Consider the following 24,129-nt stretch of genomic DNA (forward strand, 5'->3'; position numbering starts at 1 on the left):
AGGGGAGGTTTAGGTTGGACGTTAGGAAGAATTCCTTCACAGAAACGGTGATTAGACATTGGAAGGGGGTGCCCAGGGAGGTGGTGGAGTCACCGTCCCTGGAGGTGTTTTAGAAAAGGCTGAACGTGGCACTCAGTGCCATGGTCTAGTTGACATGGTGGTGTTGGGCCATAGGTTGGACTCGATGGCCTCAGAGAGCTTTTCCAACATATTTGATTCCGTGATTTTGCGATCCTGGGGTTTCGTGAACGGCCGAGAAGCGGCGACTCCCCTTACCCACCTCACCACGGTCGCCAGGGGGCGCTGCAGCGCGCGGGGGGAGCCCCTCCGGCCCGCCCCTCTCGTAGTTCCGCGCGGGCGGGGGCGGGGCCTTACCGCTCTCGCGATACCCGCGCGGCGCCGCCCGGCTCGCGGTGCCCGGAGGTGGTGGCCCGGCTCCACCATGGCGTCCGACAGCGACACCGAGGAGTTCTACGATGCGCCCGAGGACGTGCATCCCGCAGGCTCCCCCGCGCCGTGAGTTCGCCCAGTCCTGCCCTTCCTCCCTTCCTCCCTCCCTTCTTCTCTCAGCGCGGCCCCGCGGTCCCTGGGCATCTCCAGGGTGGGGATAGGGGGGGTGGGGGGGAGGGGGGTCAGCGCGGCCTCGCGGCCCCCCCGACAGTTCGGGGTCTGCTCGGAGCCCGGAGGATGCGGGGAACCGAGCGGGGCTCGCTCGGCGCTGGTGCGGGCGGCAGTGGCCGTGAGAGGATGAGATCATACCTACCTTCCTGAGGCGGGAGCGAGTGTAGTACTGGGAGGAGACGTGCGGAGATGGAATCGGGACCGACAGAAGTAATCCCTGAAATACGATAAAAGTAACAGGTTTTCTGAGGAAGGAGAAGCGAGCGAGCTTTGTCAGCAACAGGCAGCTGTTGCTGAGTGTAGAATAACTTCTGGTGTGCTCTGTGTTTTGTTTTTAGTGGTATCTTTAATACTTTTACTGTTTTTCGTGCGGATTGGACTAGATCATCTCCAGAGGTCCCTTCCAACCCTAACAAATCTGTGATTCTGTGTCGCTTTGATGCTTCTTGCCTTTAGCCAGTTGGTTCCAGTAGTGAAAATTTACCAGCGTTTTATGAAGTAGATCCCAGTGCTGGTGCCTCAGAACTACCCCTGACACCGTGTTGCTGGTGTCAGCCAAATATGCTCCCTCTTGTCGTAAATCTCTCTTTCTGGTTGTGTGCTGGACAGGTTATGACTTGTATCAGTTCTGTTTTTCGTGTAGCCTGGACCAAACTTCTGCATTATTTTACTTGGTAGGATGAGGTTTCACATGGCTTGTTTATAGAGCAATAGATACAGACTGTGGGATCTATGCATTTGGAGCTTTAATAATGGACTAAGGAGCTTGTTTTAAACTGTGACTCAGTGGTCACTGGATGCCTAAAATAAAGGAAAGACTAGGTCTTTTCTTCTCACCTTCACATCCTTTATCAAAGTTTTTCTGAACTTAGCTACTTAGCTGTAGCCTGGTGAAAAGCACATTATTAGCATTCAGCTCTGCAAGATGTGATAAGCCAAATTCACAGTGCTTGTACTGAAATGAGGTTTTTCTCTAGCTGCTTACCTTCTTCTGGGAATAGTGATCATCAAACTCTTCTCTGAGTTGCTTTAACGCAAAGTAAATTGTAAACAGCTAAAAACTAGAAACAGCAAAAACTGTTCAATAAGGTAAAGCAGCTGCAACCTGTCAGGCTTGGGACAGGAGAGGGTGAAGGTAATGGATTTGTGTGACTAGAGGCCACAGACAAGAAAGGGGAAGCAGACCTTTTGGTAGAGGCAATCTATTAAATCTGCCCAACTGCACTTCCACCTTTTGTCTGATATAGATAATGCCATGTGTCCTGGCTTTGCAGGTTTCCACCACCAGTATCTAAGCAGAACTTGATAATATGAAGTCACTCACTAGAAATTAAAGTGAAAGATGCTTTTAGTTTCTCTAGTGCTCTTCCATAATCTGTAATGATGCATCATTGACTCTTGTCAATAGAATTCTGTGAGCCTGAGTCAAGTAAGGAGGTGACATCCATGAGCTTAGTTTGCAGTGCAACTACTGGTCTGTAATTCAGTCTATTATTGAATCTAACAATATGGACAGTATTTTCTCAAAATAAGCTTTGAGATTTTGTAAGAGCAAATTTCATGTGTGCATTGGACACTTCTAGGAAGCAGGCTGGTATTTTTTTACATGTGTAATGACGTTGAGTTGGGGCCACAAAAAGAAAAAAATCAAAACCTTCTTGTTGCAGGCAAGGCAAATGAAAACAAGTGTGTGTTACCCTCTGCAGTTTCAGATATTTTCTCCTGCATTCAGGAGAAAATGATCAGCAAAACCAGTTGGGAATCCTTTTTGGCAGCACATGCTATAACCAGTTTTTAGCAAAGCAGTGTAAATATATTTGCCCTAATTAAAAATGTGGGGTTTGTAACTTCCTCCTTCCCTGGCCTTTGTTCTATGTGGGGAAGTCTAATAACTGCTCATAGAGAAACTCTGAAAGTGGTGTCAAGTGTTCGTGTCAACTTGCTGACTTCTTTACTGTTTGTTTTATTAATTGTCTGTCTCCACACCTGTAAGAGTGGAGTTTTCAAGTTGGATGTAGGCTCCCAATTCCCACTGTTAAGTCATTAAATTACTTATGCTTTAGTCTCTCTCAGGGAAAGCACCATATCCTCATCCTCGAGTACATCTGTAACTGATGCTTTTTAAGAACAAATTAGCAGAAATTATAGAACTTGATGCAAAATGCTTCTTTCAGATTAGAATAGTGTGAGGTAGTAGTGCTCCTGGGGTAACACTTCTGGGGTGATGACTTCTTTAAGGTAAAGTGTGTTTGGAGGTGCTTTGAGACTACTGTATCCTCTCTGGCAAGGCCTTTGTGCTTCCCTTCCGCTCTAGATCTTGCCATTTGCTTGTAATTCTGCTTTTGACAGGATATGTGGAGACTGTCTATTTGTTGGATAACTAAGCCCAGAGTAAAAAGGGAGAGGTAGTGTGACAGAAGATGCCCCTATGTAACCTCTGTCACTCGCTTTAAAAGCACTATAACCATGGAAAAAATTAGGAAAAGATGCTGAAATATAGAGGCCTGAACAGTCCCGTGCAGGAGGATATCAGTTTTGAGAGAAGGAAAGTATGAAGTAAGGTACACTTGGTTAGATGCAGGCACATGACAGACCCTCTGTATTTTATTTATAGGGAAAGTGATCCACCCACTCTGAAACCAAGAACTGCTAAACCTAATAGGTTGGACTTCACGTGCCTAACAGTGAGGGGGGGCAAGTTTGTTCCTAGTATACTTGTATCCTAAAAATTTTTATGAGAAACGAAACAAAAGAGATGGTGTAGGTAATGAGAAATGTCCTCTGGTACTTTTGTTTAAATTCTTGACTTGTGACTTCAGTAGTCCTGTCTTTTAGAAGTTGCCTTGATGCTTTTCCTGAAGAATCTAGTGTTCCTCTGTGTAGGAAGACAGGTAAGGTTAAGTTGTGCCCCACTGACATGTGGGAGATGCTTAGTACAACTTTTGTGTATGTGAGTATTTTAGCCAACGTGCGGAGCTGATCCTGGCAGCAGATAGATGAAGTGTGAAGTGTTGGTTGTGTTCAGTGCTGCAGATGAGTTTCTGCACTCTGAGTTTGCTGAAGCTCCCACACAGGAGCTTCCCCAGGGCAACCTAAACAGTGCATTGCAGCAGTGAATCTCTGTAGGTTTGAACATGTGACTGCCATGGAGAGCTGCAGCAGGAGTAATAACAGCTTCCAGGGCAGCCACACGTTAGAGGGAACATCGCATGCAGGACACTGGTGAGCGGCTGGCTATTGAACCTGTTTGTTCTGTACAGGGTACAGCTGCTATGTGTGCACTGCAAACCTCTTCCCATCTGCCTGCTAGCACACCTGTTGTATAACAATGTACATCCTCCCAGGAAGGCAGGCAATGTCGGTTTGGGATTTGCCCATGGCCAGTATTCACACTGTTTTTTGTTTGAAGGGCTGAAAGTTTTGTTTCCTGTCACAAAACTTAACAACATGTTGAAAATGCGAAGCCTATTTCAAACAGGTGCTAGGCTGGAGCTACCTGAATAGTGAGAATGGGAGCTTCCTGTGATTTGGTCACTATCAGGATGAATTTGATAGTGGGATAAACAATTTTTTAAAAAGTTTCTTTGTGAGTTTATTTGACTTTCAGACTAATCAGACATCTGTTTGTGCAGGTGAAATGGGATATTTCTTTGAATTGCGTTTAATCTTTGTAGATAACCTTGAAGCCTTCCTTTGTTAAACTGGTGTAAAAGTGGTATCATGTAAGATAATTTAGAAGTTATGTGAAACGTGGTCTAGAAGACGTGTGGCTATCAGTTTATAAATCCCACATTTTAGTAAACGTTCGTACAAGATTAGTTTTTGCCTTATGTTTTCTGTGGCATTTGTCAGTTTTTATGTGCTGCCTGACCTTTCAAAACCAAATCAATATTTGATCTTTGGGTTGATCTTATGTAAATATTTCCAGACACTTTTGCCACTGTATATACTTTTCTTAAAAATGCAAGGATATCACGTACTGCATCCGTAAAACTAATGGCCTTCAAGTAAAACTGGTGTGGAGAAGGCTGGTAAGTTCAGGTGGTTGGGAAGACAAGACCATTCCAGAGTCATGTTGAACTACAAAAGATTTCAGTTACCAAGCTGGCTGACTTTGTGTAAATGTAGTAGCACATAAGCATTAACTGCTCATGACTAAGGGAGTGGTGGTGCTGACAGACACACAGCTCAAGTAATCTCAGGCAAGCCACTGAACTTACCTGGCTGTATTACAAACTGATCTGAAAGTCGGGTTTTTGCTGAACAGCTGTGGAAGCTTTGCAGTACTTTAAAAGCATGTAAATTCCATGGTAAAGCTTCTCTTTAATTGTGTGTGTGTGTTCTACACCTGCTGGTTCTGTAACCCTTATCACTCAAGCAGCTTTTTCCCAAGGTAGCTGGGTAGCCTGAGAGTGGAAAGTAACATCTGGTTTTGAGTGTAGATTTTCTGAAAAACTAATTAGCTAAAGAAGTCTGAAACAGTAGCAGTGTATTTTGAACCTCCTATTTTGGGTAACCAGCGTAGGAATGAGTTGCCTGTACCAGAAGTGAGGGGCTAATTAGTGGGAAGTGTCACAGTAGAAAACTGAAATATCTATTTGCAGTTGCAGGATTTGTCTTAAGTTGTTAAATCTAAGCAGTGTCTTATAAAATAGGACCTTGGCTGAAGCCTAGGCATTAATGTTGTAATTATAAATATATTTCATTGTTAAAGTAATCTCGTGGATTTAATAAACTGTGACATATTTCTGCCACTCCTAAGGAAATCTAAGAGTTGATAGTTGAACTGAAAATGGTTCAGTAACCAGAAATCCCACTCAGGCTGCAGCCTTTCCCAGCAATGTGTTTTGCAAGACAAAAAGTGTATTTGTTTTTGTGGTCAAAAGATTAATTTTTCTCTTTTTTTGCACATTGAGGTTAGAGCCTTTTAGGAGGATTATACCTCAAATCAGTGTCACAGGTATGGTGCACCTGAAGTGTTAATGTTTGGACAGAAGCATCTCAGTGTAACATGTTAAATTAGTTGGAATGATAGAGTGTTTATGTACCAATCCACTGTACTTTCTTGTTTACTTAGGTCTGCTGTATAAATGGGATCTTCACTTTTTGTGATTAAATGCTTCCAGATGGTAAAAAGAAGAGCTGAAATTCTTAAAACCTAAATGGAAATAGTTGTGGGTTTTTTCCAGGAACTATTGTTCCTTAAAATGATTTTGGAGGCAGGAGGGGCAAATGAGCCTGAGATCTCGATATTTGTCTGTATTGCTTGGTGCCACGTGATACTTGGGGTTGCAGAGTGTTGCTGATCTTGGTAGTCAGCTGGGATATGTGTGCAATCTAGGTAGTTCATTTGGTAGTGAGCTTTTAGGAAATTAATTTGTAATTTTGTCAGCCCAGGGTGGAAGAAGCCTGAAAAAATCATCTGGTCCAACCTTTCCTTTATGTATCAGTAAGATTCTATAGTCAGAGTAAGCAGTGTGACTCACTATTTAAATATCTTCTAGAACTGTGAAAGTCTTGTAGAAGATGTAAATTCAGGATATAATAAGAGCTGACCATCCACTAATTGAATTGACTTGACAAGAAGTAATTATTTGATACCGTTCCCCTAAGATAGCTTGTTCTTTCATGTAATTAGTGTAATGAGAGGTGGTGTATGAGTGGTTGCTAATGCAAAGTCACTGTTTTACAGTGTGTATTTTGGAAAGTAGTGCATGCTGGTTCCTTCCTGTTACAATGTATTTTGTCTCTATTTATACCAAATGTCCTGATTAGAAACAAGATCTTAGGTTTGCTACAGAGTCTGAAGGGCAAGAGTGGCTGTGATAGTGTCAACTCTATGGATCAGGATTCGGGCACTTGATTTGCAGAGTATTTGTGCTTCTGCTTTCTGAGAATTTTTGTTTCTTTAATGTCCACCCAATGCTTGGCATACACATGCTAATTTTTAATTCTCTGTAATGCAAAATATTTTTAGTTTTGTACTTGGAGTAACATCTTTTTATTAGAAAAGGTTGATAGGTGATTTCTAGAAGATTCTGCTGACAAACTCAGAGTTTGTAGAAGCTATGGATCTGTGTGTGGTACAGAGTAGGGAGTTTTTACAGAAGTGGTATGAAAAACATTCACTTTGTTGCTCATCTAAATTATCAAGTATACAGTTCCTACAAAGGAAGGCTGTGTTACAGACTGTTTAAAACAAAGCTTACTGCCTTTGAACTCTACCTAAGTCTATCTTCTCTTTCTAACAGGTCACCAACAAAAGTTGGAACCCATGTAGTAAAGGTGAGTTTCTTCTTAAAATCAGTCAAGTGCTTGTTGATGAACACAGGGTTGAGTATTTCCACCTAATGTAGATGTTCTACTGTAGCCCTGACATCTGCACACAAAGGAAATTATAGACTTTCTTTGTTGTAGGTAGCAATTGTGCTTGTCTTGAAATTCCAGCTTTCCTTTTATTTAGGGTATCTTACAGTGTCTTTAAGCTCATTTTATTCTGAAATGTGTATGTGCAATTTAATTAAGCTGTATGTGATTACTAAACTGCCCTCTTTCAACTGATTTGTGAGTAGTAAGCAAGCCTCTGCAGCACCTGGGTTTTGGTCCTGATTTATATGAAATAGTTGATTGTACTCTCTTCTGTCTCCAAAATAAGAAAAATCTTAATGTTTGTACTTCAGAAGCCTCTCCTCTAGGTTATGTGGAGATAAAACACTATATTTAGCTTAATGAGACAGCGTTGCCACTTCCCACGCAGGTATGACAGCGTGGCTGAATCCAGCACACAGTGAATAGGTGAGGAGCTTGTGCAAATAACACTCATTTCCTGGTCTCAGAAGGGCCAAAGGTGGTGCTATAGAGCACTCTTGTGTAACGAAGGCTTGTAGTTTTGTCTGCAAAGTGTTGGGAAATCCTGGTGAAGCTAGTGTTTCTGAGCTGTCAGCAGCAATCTGCTCTGAATCAATAGTATTTTAACAGTGATACCGTATCTTGTTATACCTCTTAGGGAACAGAGCCTTACCCCCCATTTTGTGTTCTGTTTAATATCCCCTTAATAATTAAGTATTACATGTGTAAGCCTTCCAAGTAATGTTGTTTTATCATTCTCACTAAACTTCAAAACTAGTGTCTTCATGAATTACTAGCTATGACGCTCTCTATGTTGCTATTAGATTTTTAAATTTTTTAACGTATCTTCCTAAATCACTTGTTCAAAGCTAAGTTTCTGAAGGTGGAAAAAGTAGTAGCTTCTCTGCTTGGTATCATATCAGTTCAGTGAATGTGTGACTAATGGTATAGTTTGTCTTGGAATGGGTAAGAAATATTTCCTAAGTTCAAAGTTTAGTAGGTGTGTCAGTTTAATGTCAACAGAATTGGAGGTTAATATAATGGGCTTCTGTAGGCACTGATTATGCTTAAGTATTTAAGTCATCATACGTTTGAAGATAGATTTTAATGATCAGGCATAGTAGAGCTTGCATTTAGATTAGAAACACTGTGGCAGGAGGGGTAGGGAGTGGAGAGGGAGGCAGAATTTTTCTATAATTGCAGCTGTCTGCACAATATGCCATTTCTTTAGGCCAGAAGTCTTCAAGATGGATGTCAGCAAGAGTTTGAGGCAGGGTGAGGTTTCAAACGTAGCATGTTAGGATGCTCTAGAGATTGATTGTCTGAGAGTCTAGACAAAGTCTAAGGAGGAATTTCTTAAATATCTGTGCTAGACAGTCACTCTAAATAAGAAAACAGGGACAAATGATTGAAAATACCCTGTTCTAGTTGGCTTCACTTTGAGGGCTACTGGATCTCTGCAGAACTCTTCCAATGTCAAGAGTTCCATCAGATTCCACTTTAGATATTGCTGATATGTATGCTTATAGACAGTGTGATGTTGTGACCTTTCATTGGACTAGATGGTCTTTAAAGGGGTTATTTTTTTAACCCAAACTCTTTAGGATTCTAGTAGTTCATGTAGAAGAGAAGGTGTATGATGAAGTTCTTATTGGTCCGTATCACCTGAGGTTAAAGCAGTATCCTATGGTGTAAAATACTTGTGGTTCTGAACCTAAAAATTTTCAGGAATTGATTAAAATGTTTTCTCACAAATAGAATATTTTCAGTTCATCTTATTTGGATTTTGGAAGGATCTGCATGAAGATGGCTGATGGCTAAAATTGGCAATGTGCACTGAGAATAATTGTAGAATGTAAGATTCCATGTTAGAACCTCAGAAGCATATTTGTAACCACTTAATAGAGCTGCCTGCCTTAATTTGGAAATTTCTAAATAGTTTCTGCTATAGGTGGCTATTATACAGTTCTTGCATCTTTTTCTAAAGCCAATAAAGAAAATAGAAAATATTTTAATATCAAATTTCCTTGCTGCAGATTATTACATGTATTTGTTTCTCTAAACTTCATGCTGCCTTCAGTTTGATTTTAGTTCCGGTTGCAGCCTCTTATATGTAACTGCCTATTTTTTTGCATAGTGTGCAGCCTTTCTGTGCATGACTGTGAAATACTCCTCATGTGTACTGAGCATTACTGTTTAGGCATCTGACAGTGAAAATGTGAAAATGTGGCAGATTTCTTGTCCTTTATGCTATTTAATTTATTTGAGCTATATTTTTGTTAGATCATCTTACCGAAGAAGTTAGTACCATCATCTTATGACTTTTTTTTCTGTAGGATGTGGACAATAAACTACACAAAGCTGGAAATGAAACATTTGTACAAGAAATGAAACAAGATGATTCAAAAGAGGTTAGTTAAGTATTGCTTTGAGCTTCTAGCATCACACTGAAAATAGAAAATAATTTAGTGATCAATATTCATCCTGAAACTACCGTAGGTTAGAATTAGTTGTTAATGTTCGTAAGAATGTTCATCTAAAGCGTAAAAATCAAACTTAAGTGTTCTAAAAACATATTTAGGATTGACCAGTGTTGAATTATTTGTGTAATTTACAGGATCATATTTAGCAGTACATGAGAACTCTGAAGAGTGAACAGCTTTTGTTTCCTAACTTTCTCTCCAAGTATGTTAAAGAAGACTGGAAATTAGTCACTTTGTTTTTATCTTTTGAATATGCCCATTTCTGCACGAAGGTTCTGGTCTCCTTTTTAAGCCAAATGCATTTCGTATATAAACCAACTCTTCAGTGGAAGAGTTCTTGTGGGTATTGTGCAGGCTGACTGGTTTGTGTACCCAGGAAGTGCCTGCTGGTGACTGGTGGAATGGTTTTGGTTTGTTTCTCTAGATCATTGACAGTATTATAGAAGAAAGCCAGAAGGCCCAACAACTAGAGGATGATGCTTTAGCATCTAGAGGAAATGAATTGACTGTTCCAACTTCAGATGCAAATGCTTGGATTTCTGGAGCAGGTATCATTAGTGATATCCCAGAAGTACTAGCTGCTAAAATACCATTACCAGAAGACACTAGAGAACCAGAGGATCAGAGTGTGTGTAAGGACACTGAGTTGGAGTCTGGGAAGCTTTTGTTTAGTTCTGAGCAACAGGAATCTCATAAACTAACAAAGGTAACAAATGCAACTGACCATAAAATGGATGAAACTGAAGCACAAGGAGAAACATCAAAAAATGAGGACATAACAGACAAGAAAGAGGCAAATACTTTAGAAAAAATGGCTTCAGATTTATTTACCAAAGACCTGTCTACAACAGAAGAAATACCCCCAGCAAAGCCACCAAGGCAGCTGACTGTAGAGCCTGACATAGTTGCAAGCACAAAGAAGCCTGTACCAGCCCGGCCCCCGCCTCCCACAAATGTTCCTCCCCCACGACCACCCCCCCCTGCACGGCCAGCTCCACCCCCCCGGAAGAAAAAGAGTGAGCTGGATTTTGAAGTGCAAAAACCTGTTTTAGAAGGCAAGTATTCTATTTCAGATAGATTTATTTATCTACAGGGTTACTATTTTTGTGTTTTGAGTGAGGGATCATTCAGTCTTGTGGTTTTAGTTTAGTTGATGGATAAAAAATCCTTCAACAATCTTAGCTTATTACAATGAAGTAATATTCTTCTGCTTTAGAAGCGTTCCTCATTCATAGACTTTCTTGTAAGTAACACTTCTTACTAAAAATAGGTGTAGCTATAGCAAGGAGAAGTTGACTCATCAATACATAAGCTAAAAAACAGTTACTTCAAATAGAATGTGTGCGGTCTGTATTTGCATAGAAATGCAAGTCAAGGTGTGGACTGAGTTCTTATGAAAATGAGTAGTCCTGGGCTACTAGGGAAATGAGTATTAAAAAAAAGTTCATGAACGTGAAGAGGCCTAGGTGTGAAATCATGCCTGAACCTCCAATCGTATATGAAATACATGGTTGTGAGTTAGATTTGGTGGCAGTTGATCTTTAAAAAATACCCAGCTGGTCAGAAAGGATGTTCAGGACTCTAACTCTGATGTTAGGATTTGATGCCTATGGCAGGTGTTATGCCCTTCTTTCTAATAAATCTCTTTTCAGTTTCTCGAGACAGCTTCATAGCTGGTGGTCTTTTAACTTCAAGTTCAGTGACAGAGGGTGTGCCCAAAGATTCTCAGCCTTCTTTGGATTTGGCCAGTGCAACTAGTGGAGATAAAATCGTCACTGCACAGGTATTGGGACATGGTTATAAGTTTGATAACTGTAACATTTTCTATTGCTTCAGTGTTGCAGTAGAGATAATGTAATCTATGTCTGCACAATTTCAGGAAAATGGGAAAGCAGCTGACGGCCAAACAACAAATGAAGTACTTGGACCACAAAGACCCAGGTCTAACTCTGGCAGAGAGCTCACAGATGAGGTATCAATGGCTGTGGTCTGTACATAGTACAATTTTGTGCTTGCTTTCCCTGTGTGTTAAATGAATTGTCGTAGTCACAGGTCACTCCTTGTTCTGAACCGCTCCATGCTGTCTCCAGGAGTGCAAATAGGAGTGAGTGATGGCACAGCTGGCTTTGTCCACCTAAGCACTTTGTGGCCCTTGAGTCATGTGTGGCATTAGCCTTTGGAAGTGTGAGCTGTAATAGACCTGAAATGCCATCAAGTTCATGTTGATAACTATGCAAACACCTCAAAGGATTTGCATGGGAGGGAACATCAGCAGACTTGCCAATTTGTCATGTGTCTAAAAGGGGAAGGAGTCAGCAATACGAAAATTATCTTCCTCGAACTGAAAAATAGTTTCTTCAGTTAATAATTCCACTAATCCTGATGGTATTTGGCTTTTGTAAGTTTTCATTTGTGTCTGTCACTGTATAGCTTTTTTTAACTGTTGCTGAACCTATGTAGGTGTTCAGGAGATGCTCCAAATAAACCTTTGCCTTTGTGTGGTGCTAGTTAGTTCTAAATTCCTTTTCTCTCTGTATGTTAAGTTTGCCTTTGGCTAAACCTAAGATACAGCAGTTGGAGTAGGGAAGGGGAAGACTGCAATGTCTTTTAATTACATAATAAGTTTGATATTAGCATGAAAGGTGTCAGGCAGTGGTTGATGCCTCTATAGCTGCATTTTTGATTTATGAAATTGGAGCTTGTGATATGTAGGTGCTCATCTTTGTCTAGTGGTTCATAATGTTTGCACTAACATGCTAATTTAAACTTGGTCTTTGTAAAATAAATATATAGTCAGCATCAGAACTTCACATTAAGATAATTTATAAGCTTTTATGATTTCTGTTTTGCTCTAGGCTTTGAAGTCTAATCAAGTTCTCTTCATTTCATATCTTATTTTTTTCCATAGGAAATTCTAGCAAGTGTAATGATAAAAAACCTTGATACAGGTGAAGAAATACCTCTGAGTTTGGCAGAAGAAAAGTTGCCAACAGGCATTAATCCCCTGACTTTGCATATCATGAGGAGAACTAAAGAATATGTCAGGTATGAATCATGAGAGCCTTCAGCTCATAAGATGCTGTTGCTCTCATTGTTTTTGCATAAACGGAGGCTGCTCTTACGCAGGAAAAAAGAGCCCCAATCCATCTGTTTGACTAATCTGAGCTAATTCACAGTTCTCAATGAACCAGGCTCCTTACTGATTTTTCTCAAGTTAACGAAAAGTTGCTGATATTGCTGAACTTGACAAGCAAATACATCTGAAAATCCACTGATATACAGTTAGCCTTTGATGTACTAAATGTCATTTCTATGCTGAATTAAACACAGTTTATGTTCAAGTACTGGATATTGTTCATGCCACCACCTTCTGTAGCTTTTTCAGCATTTCATAGGAGAGTGTTCCTCTTAAGATCTGTTGTCATTAGTACAGTGGACTACTTTGAGCTTTACCTGTTCTTAATAGAGCTTTAGATCCTTCTAATGTGTAAAACTGAGTCTTTTCACAATCTTTGATAGAAAAAGATACGTGCTTAATGATCAGAAAATCGTGTCAGTCTAGATGTTCTTTTCAAAGGCCTATATGAGTTTATAGAACAGACAATTTCTAGGGTTTTTGCATTGGTGTATTATTGAAAAGCTCACTTCTCTGTGAACAAACTATTTCAGAATTAACCACTATTAATTTATTTGATATGTGGAAAGCAAGATATGAGAACAAAGTGGCATGTTACCAGTTCCTAGTAATTTAATGGGTTTTGTCTGCTCTTAGCTTTCAAAGTGTCAAAATAAGCTTAAGTTGGAAATTTGTGGAAGGGAATAATATGTCTTTGGCACCTGCAGAGTGTATGCAGCTTTAGTATCAAGATGCCTAAGAATTGAAAGACCTGTTTATTACGTGATTAACGTGATGTCCATGTTTTTTCAATGTGTTACATAGAGGTATAAAAATGGATCCTAAAATGCAGAGCCTAGTTTACTAATGTTTCATTCAATTTAGATTCATTATGATTTCCTATTAAACAATCACTTCTGTATTTCCTAGTAATGATGCAGCACAATCTGATGATGAAGACAAAATGCAGACACAGCAAACTGACACTGATGGAGGGAGGTTAAAACAGAAAACGTAAGTGCTACTTTACGTTTTTTTCCTTTCCCTAGAAAGAAAAAACAGATTTTACTTTTCTAAGCTGAAGCTTCCCTTCTGACTACTGAACAAGTTGCCTTTTAAGTAATCACTTTATAAGTGATAACCTGATTTTACATAAGCCTGTAGCTCTGTGGTTGAAATGAAGATTGTATGAGTGCTGTCAAATTTACTGCTTATTTTAAGAAGCAGTAGTGAAAAAAGATAAGATTGCATTTCAAATCAAAATTATTGTTTCATAATAGCAAAAAATGAGAATTTTCCATTATTATGTGTTGAAAAAGTACCCTTGCTTTTAAGGACTCAACTCAAAAAGTTCCTTGGCAAATCTGTAAAGAAAGCAAAGCACCTTGCTGAGGAATATGGTGAACGTGCTGTAAATAAGGTTAAGAGTGTTCGAGATGAAGGTAAGTAACACTTAATCTTTTTTTTTTTTTTTTTTTTTTTTTAATAGGATAATTTGCTCATCCTTGTGCTTTTTGGAATCAAAGCTGGCAGAGGAACATACACTGCTGCATTCTACCACTCTTCTACTGTTGATGATACAATTTTTTTTTTTTTACTTGTAGCTTAGTAGGCATTTTGAGACAGCCAGATTACAAGGATAAATTCTTGTAAAGTAGTAGCTGAGAAACCTTTTCAGCTAAATCAGCTGAATACTTTGATTTTTTCTTGTGCTGTTAGAAAGAGGTTTTGATATTGAAATGTAAACATTTTTGGAAAGTTATTCCAGCAAAGGTAGAATTGGGGGTTATCTTCATTACTTTAGTAAATCAGATTGTTTTCTGGCAACCAGTGCCACAAATTAGAATTCTCATATATCTTGAGCTCCTGTTAGATTTCCCAACTACAACTGAATTCTCCCCTTCTTGTTTCATCAGTGTATCTTTCAGACAGACTTCTAGTGCTGCAGCAAGCTGGTGTAACCATGGCCTGAGATAAGTGCCACGGAACTGCTGCACTTCAATGTCTTGTGTTGCCACTGGCTGTTGGCCACAGCTCTTTTGCAATTCTTATGCTTCATGGGCAAATCACCAAGCCATTGCGGTGTACTCAGAGAGAAGAAACCAATAGACTCAGTTTCAGCACACATTAAACTGACACAAATCACTTAGTGTAGGATCTGCTGAATGCAAGACAGGTGCCAAGAAAGGGGCAGAACAAAAATTGATAGCAGTTCTTACTTTCAGTGTTCAGTGTTTGGATTCACTGTAGCCTAAAATTAGTGCAGATGTATTTCTAGACCTTGATGCAATACAATTCTTATTTTGCTTTAAGATTTTAAAATTGCCTATAGAAATTGTCTAATTCAAGACTAATCTGCTACCAAAAAGCTTACTAACAGATTAAATGGGTGCTGCAATATATACTGCTGAATTTGTCTTCCTCTTAGTCTTTCACACAGATCAAGATGATCCCTCTTCCAGCGATGATGAAGGGATGCCTTATACAAGACCAGTTAAGTTCAAAGTAGCACATGGCTTCAAGGGACCTTATGATTTTGAACAAATTAAAGTTGTTCAGGATCTCAGTGGAGAGCATATGGTAGGTCTCAAATTCCATCTGTGGTTTTGCTGAATCTGTTCAGCCTGAGATTCAACTTTTCATCTACTTGGTGACCTCCAAAAATGACTGTCAGGTTTATTCTCTGTGAAAAACTTCCTTCTGGAAAATAATAGTCTGACAAAAAATGAAAATTTTTTGACTGGTTTGACCAGGTCTTCAGGGGATAAAAAGCATGTAGATTCCTAGGCATCAGGGATTCTCCAGAGCTCTCCTTTGAAGAGTTATGGCATCAAGCGATATTTGGGTTTTTTTGGTTCCTGCAGTTACAAATTTAGGCTGAAATAGGCTATTTTCCACTATCAGAACCAAGCACAGAGCAGCAAGCTTGACCTGCTCAGCAGTAAATAAATTAGTCTATTAGACAGATGAACACAAGTATTGAACAGAAATACTTGATAGGTTCCGAAGGCAAAATTAGGGAGAGGTTAATGGAGTACGTGGATCAAATTGGTAAGGAGGGGAGAAACCAGGATAGGGTATTTGCAGAGATGCCTGCGGAGATTGAGGCAGAAGAGCTACCTATTCATCAGTGTTTGAAGTCTGCATGCTTCCCTATGGAGTCTGGAATACATTCTAGTATTCCTGGTTTCCCAAACTTTTACTGACAGCAGGTGTCTGACATTTGAAGCAATCCCCCATCTCTAAGTGTTCAGCTGAGGGTAATGACCTATAGCAGTCAGTGACCAGAGATTTCAAGCTTGTCATTCATAACTGAACTTTCCATACCTGCTGGTAATCTCTGTTAGTTTCCATCACACCAATATTTGACGACTTAGACCTAGGAGATTCCTCCAAATTGGTGGCTCTTGGTGGAGTCAAAGACCTAGTAACTCTTTATTCAGTAGCAGGAGGAAATGGGATACTGCTTGTGTGGTTATGTTTTATTGACTAGTAACTCTTTGGACTTTGCAATGGAGAAAGAATTGTTATCTTCAGAGGCTTTGCAAAACCCTCATGCCAATTATGAATATAACAAATATATGTAGTACCCATTTTGATTGCCAGTTGGTGTAACAAATCAGTTTCTACGTTAAAAAAAAGTGTGCGAACCTCAAGTGCAGCTACAAGTACTTGTTGGTTCTACAAAGCAAACAGGAGGTTCTGAGTCCCTCTGACAACTGTGCCAGTCTTATGTGGAATTCTGTGGTAGTGCTGACCTCCTGTAACTCCTCTCCTACAGTCATCTGCCCTGTGGGCTTTTTCTTTCAAACTGTTTTTGCACATATGTTCCACAGTCTTAAAAATTACTTATCAGTGTTTTGATCTTCTGTTTATTTTACTTGTGGTATCTTGTGTATGTCTAAAATCTTGTCAATTGACATTGTAGAAAGTCTTTTTGGTACGCAGAGAAGCACTTTTTGTGACTTAAACAATCATCTCTTTATTTTGACAGGGTGCTGTTTGGACAATGAAATTTTCTCACTGTGGTCGATTACTGGCATCTGCAGGGCAGGACAACGTAGTAAGGATATGGGTTTTAAAGAATGCCTTTGACTATTTCAATAACATGCGCATGAAGTACAACACAGAAGGTATCTCTCTATGCATGGCTGGAGTTCTGAAACAGAAATTCTGGGTATTTGGAAACGTGATGTTGACCATGGTGTTTCTGTCTCTGTTCCAGGCCGTGTCTCCCCTTCTCCCTCACAAGAGAGCCTGAATTCTTCCAAGTCTGATACCGATGCAGGGGTAGGTACACAAGGTATTGGGAGGGGAAGAGCTGGGGGATCTGCACTGGTTTGTAATGCCAGATCTTCACTGTTGCTTTATCCAAACACACGTTAAGGTGTTCTTGGCTTGTGTCTTTGAGATACAAACTGTCATATCAATTGATGACTTCAATCAAATACGTTAATCCCATGTGTAAGGGGTGCAAGCAAGGAAGTCCATCACTGAATTTAAAGCATTACAAAATCTGCATAGCTGTGCTGTGGCCTCCTGCCAGAGGAGATTGCTGAGTGAATTGCAAAGGGGAAAAACCCTACATCACTGAATTTCCTGTCTTAGAGTTTTATCTCTGATCATTACTTGTGCCTAACATCTGCCTTGATGATGTTTCTTCAAGGAAGGCCAAAGTGAGCCGTGGGATTCTCAGAAGCATAATGATACCTGACGTATTTAAAGTTTTCACATTCATGTAGAAAAAAATGGAACATGATTGATGAAAAGTGTTCAGACGCTCTTGTAGAGTTTCCAGATACTGTAGTAAACCTTGCCATTAAAATTAATGTATTTAAGGTAGGGTTTTTTCCTATTTTTGGCTTCCAGTAGTGTAAGAAACAAATGACAAAATCAGAGTTTAAGTGAAGATCTTGGCAGTAGCATTACTTAGTGTGTGTCGTTTTGGCAGAGGGGGAAGCAGGGAGGCCAGCAATTGTTCTTTAACTCATGTAAATGAGTGGGCTTGGTAAGCCACACACACCAGCGATGTTTTGAGTGTTGGGGTTTTTTTTTGTTTGAGGGTTTTTTTGGGGGGTTTTTTTCTGGAAAGGTTTTGTATAGGAATGTCTAGGGCTTTTTCAATTACTATTTTTCACTTGTTAATTCTGAACTGGTCTCTTACTAGGAAGCTGTCATTCATGATAAGCACTAGAAACTTGGAAACCTGAACTCACAGTTTATATTCTGAAGTGGAATGCAGTTTTCAAGGTTGATGTACTTTGTTCCAAAAACTTATCTTCAGGTCTTTGCTTAAATTGCTGTCAAACTGATCCCACTGAAAAAGAGCTGAAAAATGGAAAATTCAGAACTTCTTAATTTTGCAATTTCAGGATGATGTTTCAGTGCCCACTGTACTAGACATTTACTTTGATTGTTTATTAGTGCAATATTGTTTATTTTAAAGTAGTAAGAGTTGTTCAAATTGTTATTGTCCTTATACTTTTTTTAAGCAGTAAGTGCCTCATTGTTAATTTTTACAGCTAATATTTGGTAATATTTCTGTACATTTTTCTGATAGATTTGCAGTGGAGTTGATGAAGACCCAGACGATAAAAATGCCCCGTTTCGTCAACGACCATTTTGCAAATACAAAGGCCATACAGCAGATCTTCTTGATCTTTCCTGGTCTAAAGTAAGTCATCTTAATACAGGCTACACAGTTCTTCTGTGCATTTTTCACTACCATATATTTAAACAAAGTGAAATGATCCTTGAAGTTAAGAGAAATTTTGTAAAGGCAACATTTATTCTAGCTGAAATAGTTGGAATAAAATGAGCAACCTTCTTGGGCTTGTGTAATTAAAAGTTGTCTTAAAAAAATAAAAACAAGCCAGTAACAATTACAGTTGCGTATTCAATAGTGAAAGTAAATTATTTAGAGTGGGAGGATTTTCCATTGAGGTCTGTGGTTTCTGTTTTATGGTGTTACTGCTTTTCTTGTCTTCAGTATGCTTCACTTTTTGTGCAAAGTGTACACGTTCTGAAGTTGCTGATAGTTGCATCTATCTTAAAATTAAAGAATTACCTTGTTTCACATCAGACTTATTCCAATAATTTTCCACATGGGAATGCAGTTGTACTTTTAGGAATACAGTCTGGTTGAAGCATCTCAGGCATCTCTGAAGTCTTGTCGTGCCATTTCTTCTCTGAATACTTTAACTACATTCCAAGTATTCATTTTCACTGAGATTCTTCCAGATAATTTTCTGTGACCCAGGGTCAGTGTACAGCTCTTTAGGAAAGTACCGATCAGTAATGGTAATTTCGATAAACCTTTTTATCTGAAAAGATAAAATGTTGAATTTCATGGCAGCATAGAAGTTGGTAAGGCTCTACCAATCAAATTGCTTCTGTATTTCCAGTTACTTTTGTGTCTGTTAATAACTGCGGAATTCTCTTGTTTCACAGAATTACTTCTTACTTTCTTCTTCTATGGATAAAACTGTCAGATTATGGCACATATCAAGAAGAGAATGTCTTTGCTGTTTCCAGCATATAGACTTTGTCACTGCTATAGCTTTCCATCCAAGGGTAAGTGTAACTGCCCTCTAGAGGGCAGTTCTTACTTCTAGAGAGGTAGAATTCAAAATTATAACATTCCACTCCTTTTTTTTTTTGAGTTTTTAAAAAATATGATTGAATAATAGAGTTTGTGCACTTTAAAAATATGCCTACTGGATAGTATTCCAGAACTTTGTGTTCATCTTCACTGAAGTTCACCGGGACTGTCCATGGGGTTTAACCATGTGTACATGTGAAGTGGAAAGTGAATTGTCTGTTGGCTGTACCATCGCAGCTGGTATAGTAACTTCGTGAAAAGTTAGAATTTCCAATGAGGGATATTGTGATTAAATATTTGTGGAAAAAAATCATAATGAAATTGAACAGATTGTCCAGAGACCACAGAATCCTTGGGAATTTTTAAAACTTGACAGGATATAATCCACTACAGCTTGATCAAACTTTTGGAACTGTCCTTGCTACAAGCAGGGGAGGTGGATCAGAGACCTCCAGAGACTCCTTTCAACTTATTATTATAATTTTTTAAAAATACTGTAATCAAGCTTCCTAATACTAATAAAACTGAAGTGGAAGAACAGTGTTTGTCAGTGTTCCCTAAACATACAGAACTACTAGATGTATGGGAAACTGTGAAAGGAGCTTTCAGCTCCTAGCAAGGTGAGTGTTGAGAGGGTAGAAGCTACCTGTGCTAACAGTGAGCAATTTTCTAACCTGAGGTATAACTGCATGTACGTAATCTTGTCAAAAACCTGTAAGAATTTGAATTCCATTTGCCACAAATTTCTTAAACATTATAATCAGCTCATCTGCGGGCTCTTATTTGGGAAATTCTGTAGAGAAGCTGTTTGGAAATGGGGTGGGAAGGTTTTACGGAAGGCGGAGACATACTCATAGCACAAGCAGAGATTAAACCTTGTGTGTTTTCTCAGGATGACAGGTACTTCTTAAGTGGTTCATTGGATGGAAAACTCCGACTCTGGAACATTCCTGACAAAAAAGTGGCATTATGGAATGAAGTAGATGGGCAGACAAAATTGATTACAGCTGCCAACTTCTGTCAGAATGGCAAATACGCAGTCATAGGCACCTACGATGGAAGATGCATCTTTTATGACACAGAGGTAAAAACTTTGAGACTGTGGATGCTTTTATGTTAAATAACAAACTGATTTAGAAGTCATGATTATTTAAATATCAAGAAATGAGCCTGTTAGAGCTTGAAGCAAATGAACGTTTTTACACAATTTTTTCAAATTGGGACACATTTTAATATCTTTTCAGCACTTGAAGTACCACACACAAATACATGTGCGTTCTACCAGAGGTCGAAATAGAGTTGGAAGAAAAATTACTGGCATTGAACCTTTGCCAGGAGAAAATAAGGTACTGTCTTTCAGTGCAGCTTTGGCCCAGTATTGAAATTCTGATATTTAAATCTATTGCTTAGTAAGTTTGTGCCAAATCTTTTAACACTACTAAAATGAGCCCTACTCTTTGCTGATTTAGGCTAATACAATACTAAGTAGTGGTAAAATAGAATATATAGTCTTTTAATGACATTATGCTCTGATTAATGTGCAGGTGAAAAAATGGTTACAGATGGCTAATTGTTTCCACTCCTAAATTTATTTATTTCTTTTCTAGATACTAGTGACATCAAATGATTCCAGAATCAGGTTGTATGACCTAAGAGATTTGTCTCTATCTATGAAGTACAAGGGATATGTCAACAGCAGCAGCCAAATCAAAGCCAGCTTTAGGTAAGACAGTATTGTAACAATCGAGTTGTTGGATTTGGGAAATGCTGTGGCTGAAGTACAGAGGGTTTTGTTTAAATAATCTACATTGGCTTGAAACTGAGCCTCTGAAATGTCACTTGGGTCAGAATGCAGAGGTAAAAAAAGGCTCTGGTCAAGAGTGATGAGCTGGGAGCTCCTGTGGATGAGTGAATCCTGTTGCATCCTGTGGGCAGTATGATGTGTGTCCATTACTATTGCTGGGAGTCCAGGAACTGTGCTAGAACTGAGGTTGGAAATGACCTTGGGAGATCATCTTGCTCAGCTCCTCTGCTCCAGATAAATTTCCCAGATTAAATCATCTCTACTTACTGAACTGTAGCCCAGTTAATATCAGAGTTTAGAGATCCAGAGCTACTGTAATGCATGCTTGAGCAGCTAAGAAAAGTAATGTTTTTCCTCCTGTGAATCTTCAGCCATGACTTTACCTATATTGTAAGTGGTTCAGAAGATAAATATGTCTACATTTGGAGTACATACCATGACCTGAGCAAGTTTACATCTGTAAGAAGAGACCGAAATGACTTCTGGGAAGGCATTAAAGGTAAAAACCAGCTTTTGATCTTTGTTTTATCAAAGCTCTTACGATTTGAAAATTGAAGTATTTTATTTGCCATGCATTTAGTTTGAAAAAATTATTAGCAGAATGCGTGGTAATTGGTGGCCTATCAGGAATCCTTGTTCACAGGAGACTCTCTTTGGGATGGCAAGAGACAGAGTAGCTTAGAGTTTGTCCAGCTTCAGTAAGAGATTCAGAATTAATGTAATGTTTTGCTGGCTGATTGTAGAAATCAAAGTAATTATCAACCCATAATCCTTTATGTAAAAGTGACTTTGAAAACAAATGCAAGCTTTTTCTCTTTCTTAGCAGTCTAAAAACCAAAATGGGTGGGAAAAAAACAACTCTTTTATCTCCTCCACATACACACACTTTTTGGGAAATGTGGGGCCGTGTTTATATCAATTGTGTTTTGGACCTCTTGCCAGTTAGTTTTGGGCACTTGGAGTATCTTCTGAAATCCCTAAGATTATAGAACAATGACAATTGTTCCTTGAATTCTGAGCTTACCTGATACCACTAGCACTGAGATTCTTGGATATTTACTAGAACTTACGCCTGCTTTTCTTGTACAATTAACAAATTTTTGAAACAAGGTAATCAAAATTGGATTGTCTTTCTGAAGCGCACAATGCAGTCGTCACCTCTGCGATCTTTGCTCCAAATCCTGGTTTGATGGTGTCACTGGAAACTTCTGAAAAGCAAGAAGCTGAAAGTAAGGGAGAAGATTGTGAGATATCAGACACCATACCCTCTGGTAGGTGTTTAAGATGAGCTCTGCTTGGTACCATGGCATGAGCAGGAAGATATTGTGAATACTTTCAATATGGGTGGGGGGTTTCTTGAGAAGAAAAGCCCTTGCAGTGGCATGGGTATATATTCCAGCTTGGCATTCCACCTTGAACATTTTGGCAGCTGTCACATTTTTAAAAGCTGAGGATGTGAGATGAGGGGTACAGTTGCCATCCTAAGTACTTTAGGATTATTCCGTTTATATTGGAGGTAGAGCTGCACCAACCATTAATGAAAAGGCTTCTTTCCTAGAAATGCAGATGTTTCTTGAAGTATTGGCTAGAAATCAGGAATATGATAAAGGAAGAAGGGTATCACAGTGCTGTCACGTATTTTAATGAGAGCTTGATTTTTATATTTATTTTTTTAATGACCTAACAATTTATTCTCTATCCTGTTCAGGAGCTCTGAAGACAGATCACACAGAAGTGCTTTTATCAGCTGACTTTACTGGAGCAATTAAAGTCTTCATTAACAAAAAGAAATATGTATCTTAGTTGGTTTGCAACTGACAGCATAAAGCTATGGTACTGTGGGATTAAAATTCCGTAAATAATGCAGGCAAAAGCAAAGTATCTAATATAATAATGTTACAGGCTGATTTATTTTTAAATCTTTATTTTAAGGCTACTCAAGTATTGGATCCTTGGAAAGCAGTGTGCCTATTAACACCTGGGCTTGTAGTATAGAAAGGAATGTGTGAGAATAATCTGGCCAAACATTAGACTCTAAACTTTCTACAAGCAGTTGTTTTGCAGTGTCATTGTGAACCTGCACAGGTTTCTGCACAAAAATGTGTTCGCACATGTGTGTGCCTTTTGGCATGAATATGCACGAATTGGATCCTGTATCAAAAGTATTTTAGTGGTGCTTGTGGCCACTAGATGTCAGGAACGGGGATGGGAAGGGAAGGCTGGAAAAACGCTGAATAATGTAGTCTGATCTTTGCACAAAATTCCATTTGAGAAAGATCTTGAATTTGTAGTAGCTAATATTCAGAGTTTTAAGTTATGCAAGTTTTTGATGGGTCAGCAACCATGTGTAAATGTTTTTATAAATTTCTCAACTTCAGGACGTGAAAATTTTTTTGTTGTCTTTTAATTGTTGTGGACTTTAGATTCCTTTCTTATATATAATTTTTTGCACACTGGAGCACAATACTTGTGTAAAGAATTCTCTCATTCCTTGTTCATGGGCACCAGGATATATTCACCTTCCAGATACAATTAAGCTGCATTAGAAAGTTCTTATATTTTACAACTATGTAAAATAAACTGTTTACATTTTTTAAGCATTGTAGCTTAAAGTTTTAAGTTCTTCTTGTTTGTTTAGTGCCACTGAATTTTCAAAGTCTTTGTAAATATTCATACAAAACACCTATGAAGTAGCATTCTGGGTATCATAACCCATGAACTGTTATTGATGGTCAGATGTTTCAGAGAACAAATGCATCATTAAACTTGGTCACACACTTGGAAATTGTTGCTTCTTTTCCATTTTGATTCGTTAATTTGCCTTTTGTCTGAGTAGTTTTGACCTTTCTGAGATCATTGATCCTGCAAGCACTTACCTTCTGAGTTCTACTATTCCTTGTCACACCTTTCTTTCTGAAAGAATGGGGAATGGAGTACTGCAACTGGATATTAAGCAGAATTAAGAGTAATTATATGATAGTTTAGCATGAGGAGGACACTTCAAAAGTGTGTACAGAATCCTCTCCTTCCCATTAGTGGAAGAATGAAAGACATGGAAAGGCAGGAAGTAAGTCTCCCTCATCTTTTAATTCTTTCCTACTCAGGTGAATTTGGCTGTGGCTTTGTATAGAATTGTCTTGGACAAGAAAGGCAGTTG

The 24,129-nt window shown here is 38.9% G+C and overlaps 1 protein-coding gene across 3 annotated transcripts; it reads left to right on the plus strand.

Moving 5' to 3' along the window:
* The first annotated feature begins 386 nt into the window (after positions 1 to 386).
* Positions 387 to 23,757, plus strand: WDR44 (WD repeat domain 44). 3 transcript variants are annotated; one of them, XR_006016021.1, is made up of 20 exons: positions 387 to 516; positions 6,873 to 6,906; positions 9,306 to 9,380; positions 9,877 to 10,507; positions 11,105 to 11,235; positions 11,332 to 11,424; positions 12,361 to 12,497; positions 13,498 to 13,581; positions 13,903 to 14,009; positions 14,996 to 15,147; positions 16,562 to 16,700; positions 16,793 to 16,857; positions 18,128 to 18,241; positions 19,018 to 19,140; positions 20,061 to 20,252; positions 20,413 to 20,514; positions 20,776 to 20,891; positions 21,344 to 21,471; positions 22,083 to 22,243; positions 22,681 to 23,757. XR_006016021.1 is itself a non-coding variant. In XM_042027762.1 (20 exons), the coding sequence occupies exons 1-20, from the start codon at positions 443 to 445 to the stop codon at positions 22,773 to 22,775; spliced, it is 2,724 nt and encodes a 907-aa protein (XP_041883696.1). In that variant the 5' UTR covers positions 387 to 442; the 3' UTR covers positions 22,776 to 23,757. The 3 variants fall into 3 exon arrangements, 2 of the variants coding, with proteins under 2 accessions (XP_041883696.1, XP_041883706.1); XM_042027762.1 differs by having other exon boundaries at positions 22,112 to 22,243; XM_042027772.1 differs by lacking the exon at positions 387 to 516 and adding an exon at positions 3,494 to 3,512 and having other exon boundaries at positions 22,112 to 22,243.
* The last annotated feature ends 372 nt before the right edge of the window (positions 23,758 to 24,129 follow it).

Source organism: Corvus kubaryi, unplaced genomic scaffold (genome assembly GCF_017639235.1).
Source record: "Corvus kubaryi isolate FWS band 111438036 unplaced genomic scaffold, C.kubaryi_AGA036_p1.0 130, whole genome shotgun sequence".
NCBI lineage: Eukaryota > Metazoa > Chordata > Aves > Passeriformes > Corvidae > Corvus > Corvus kubaryi.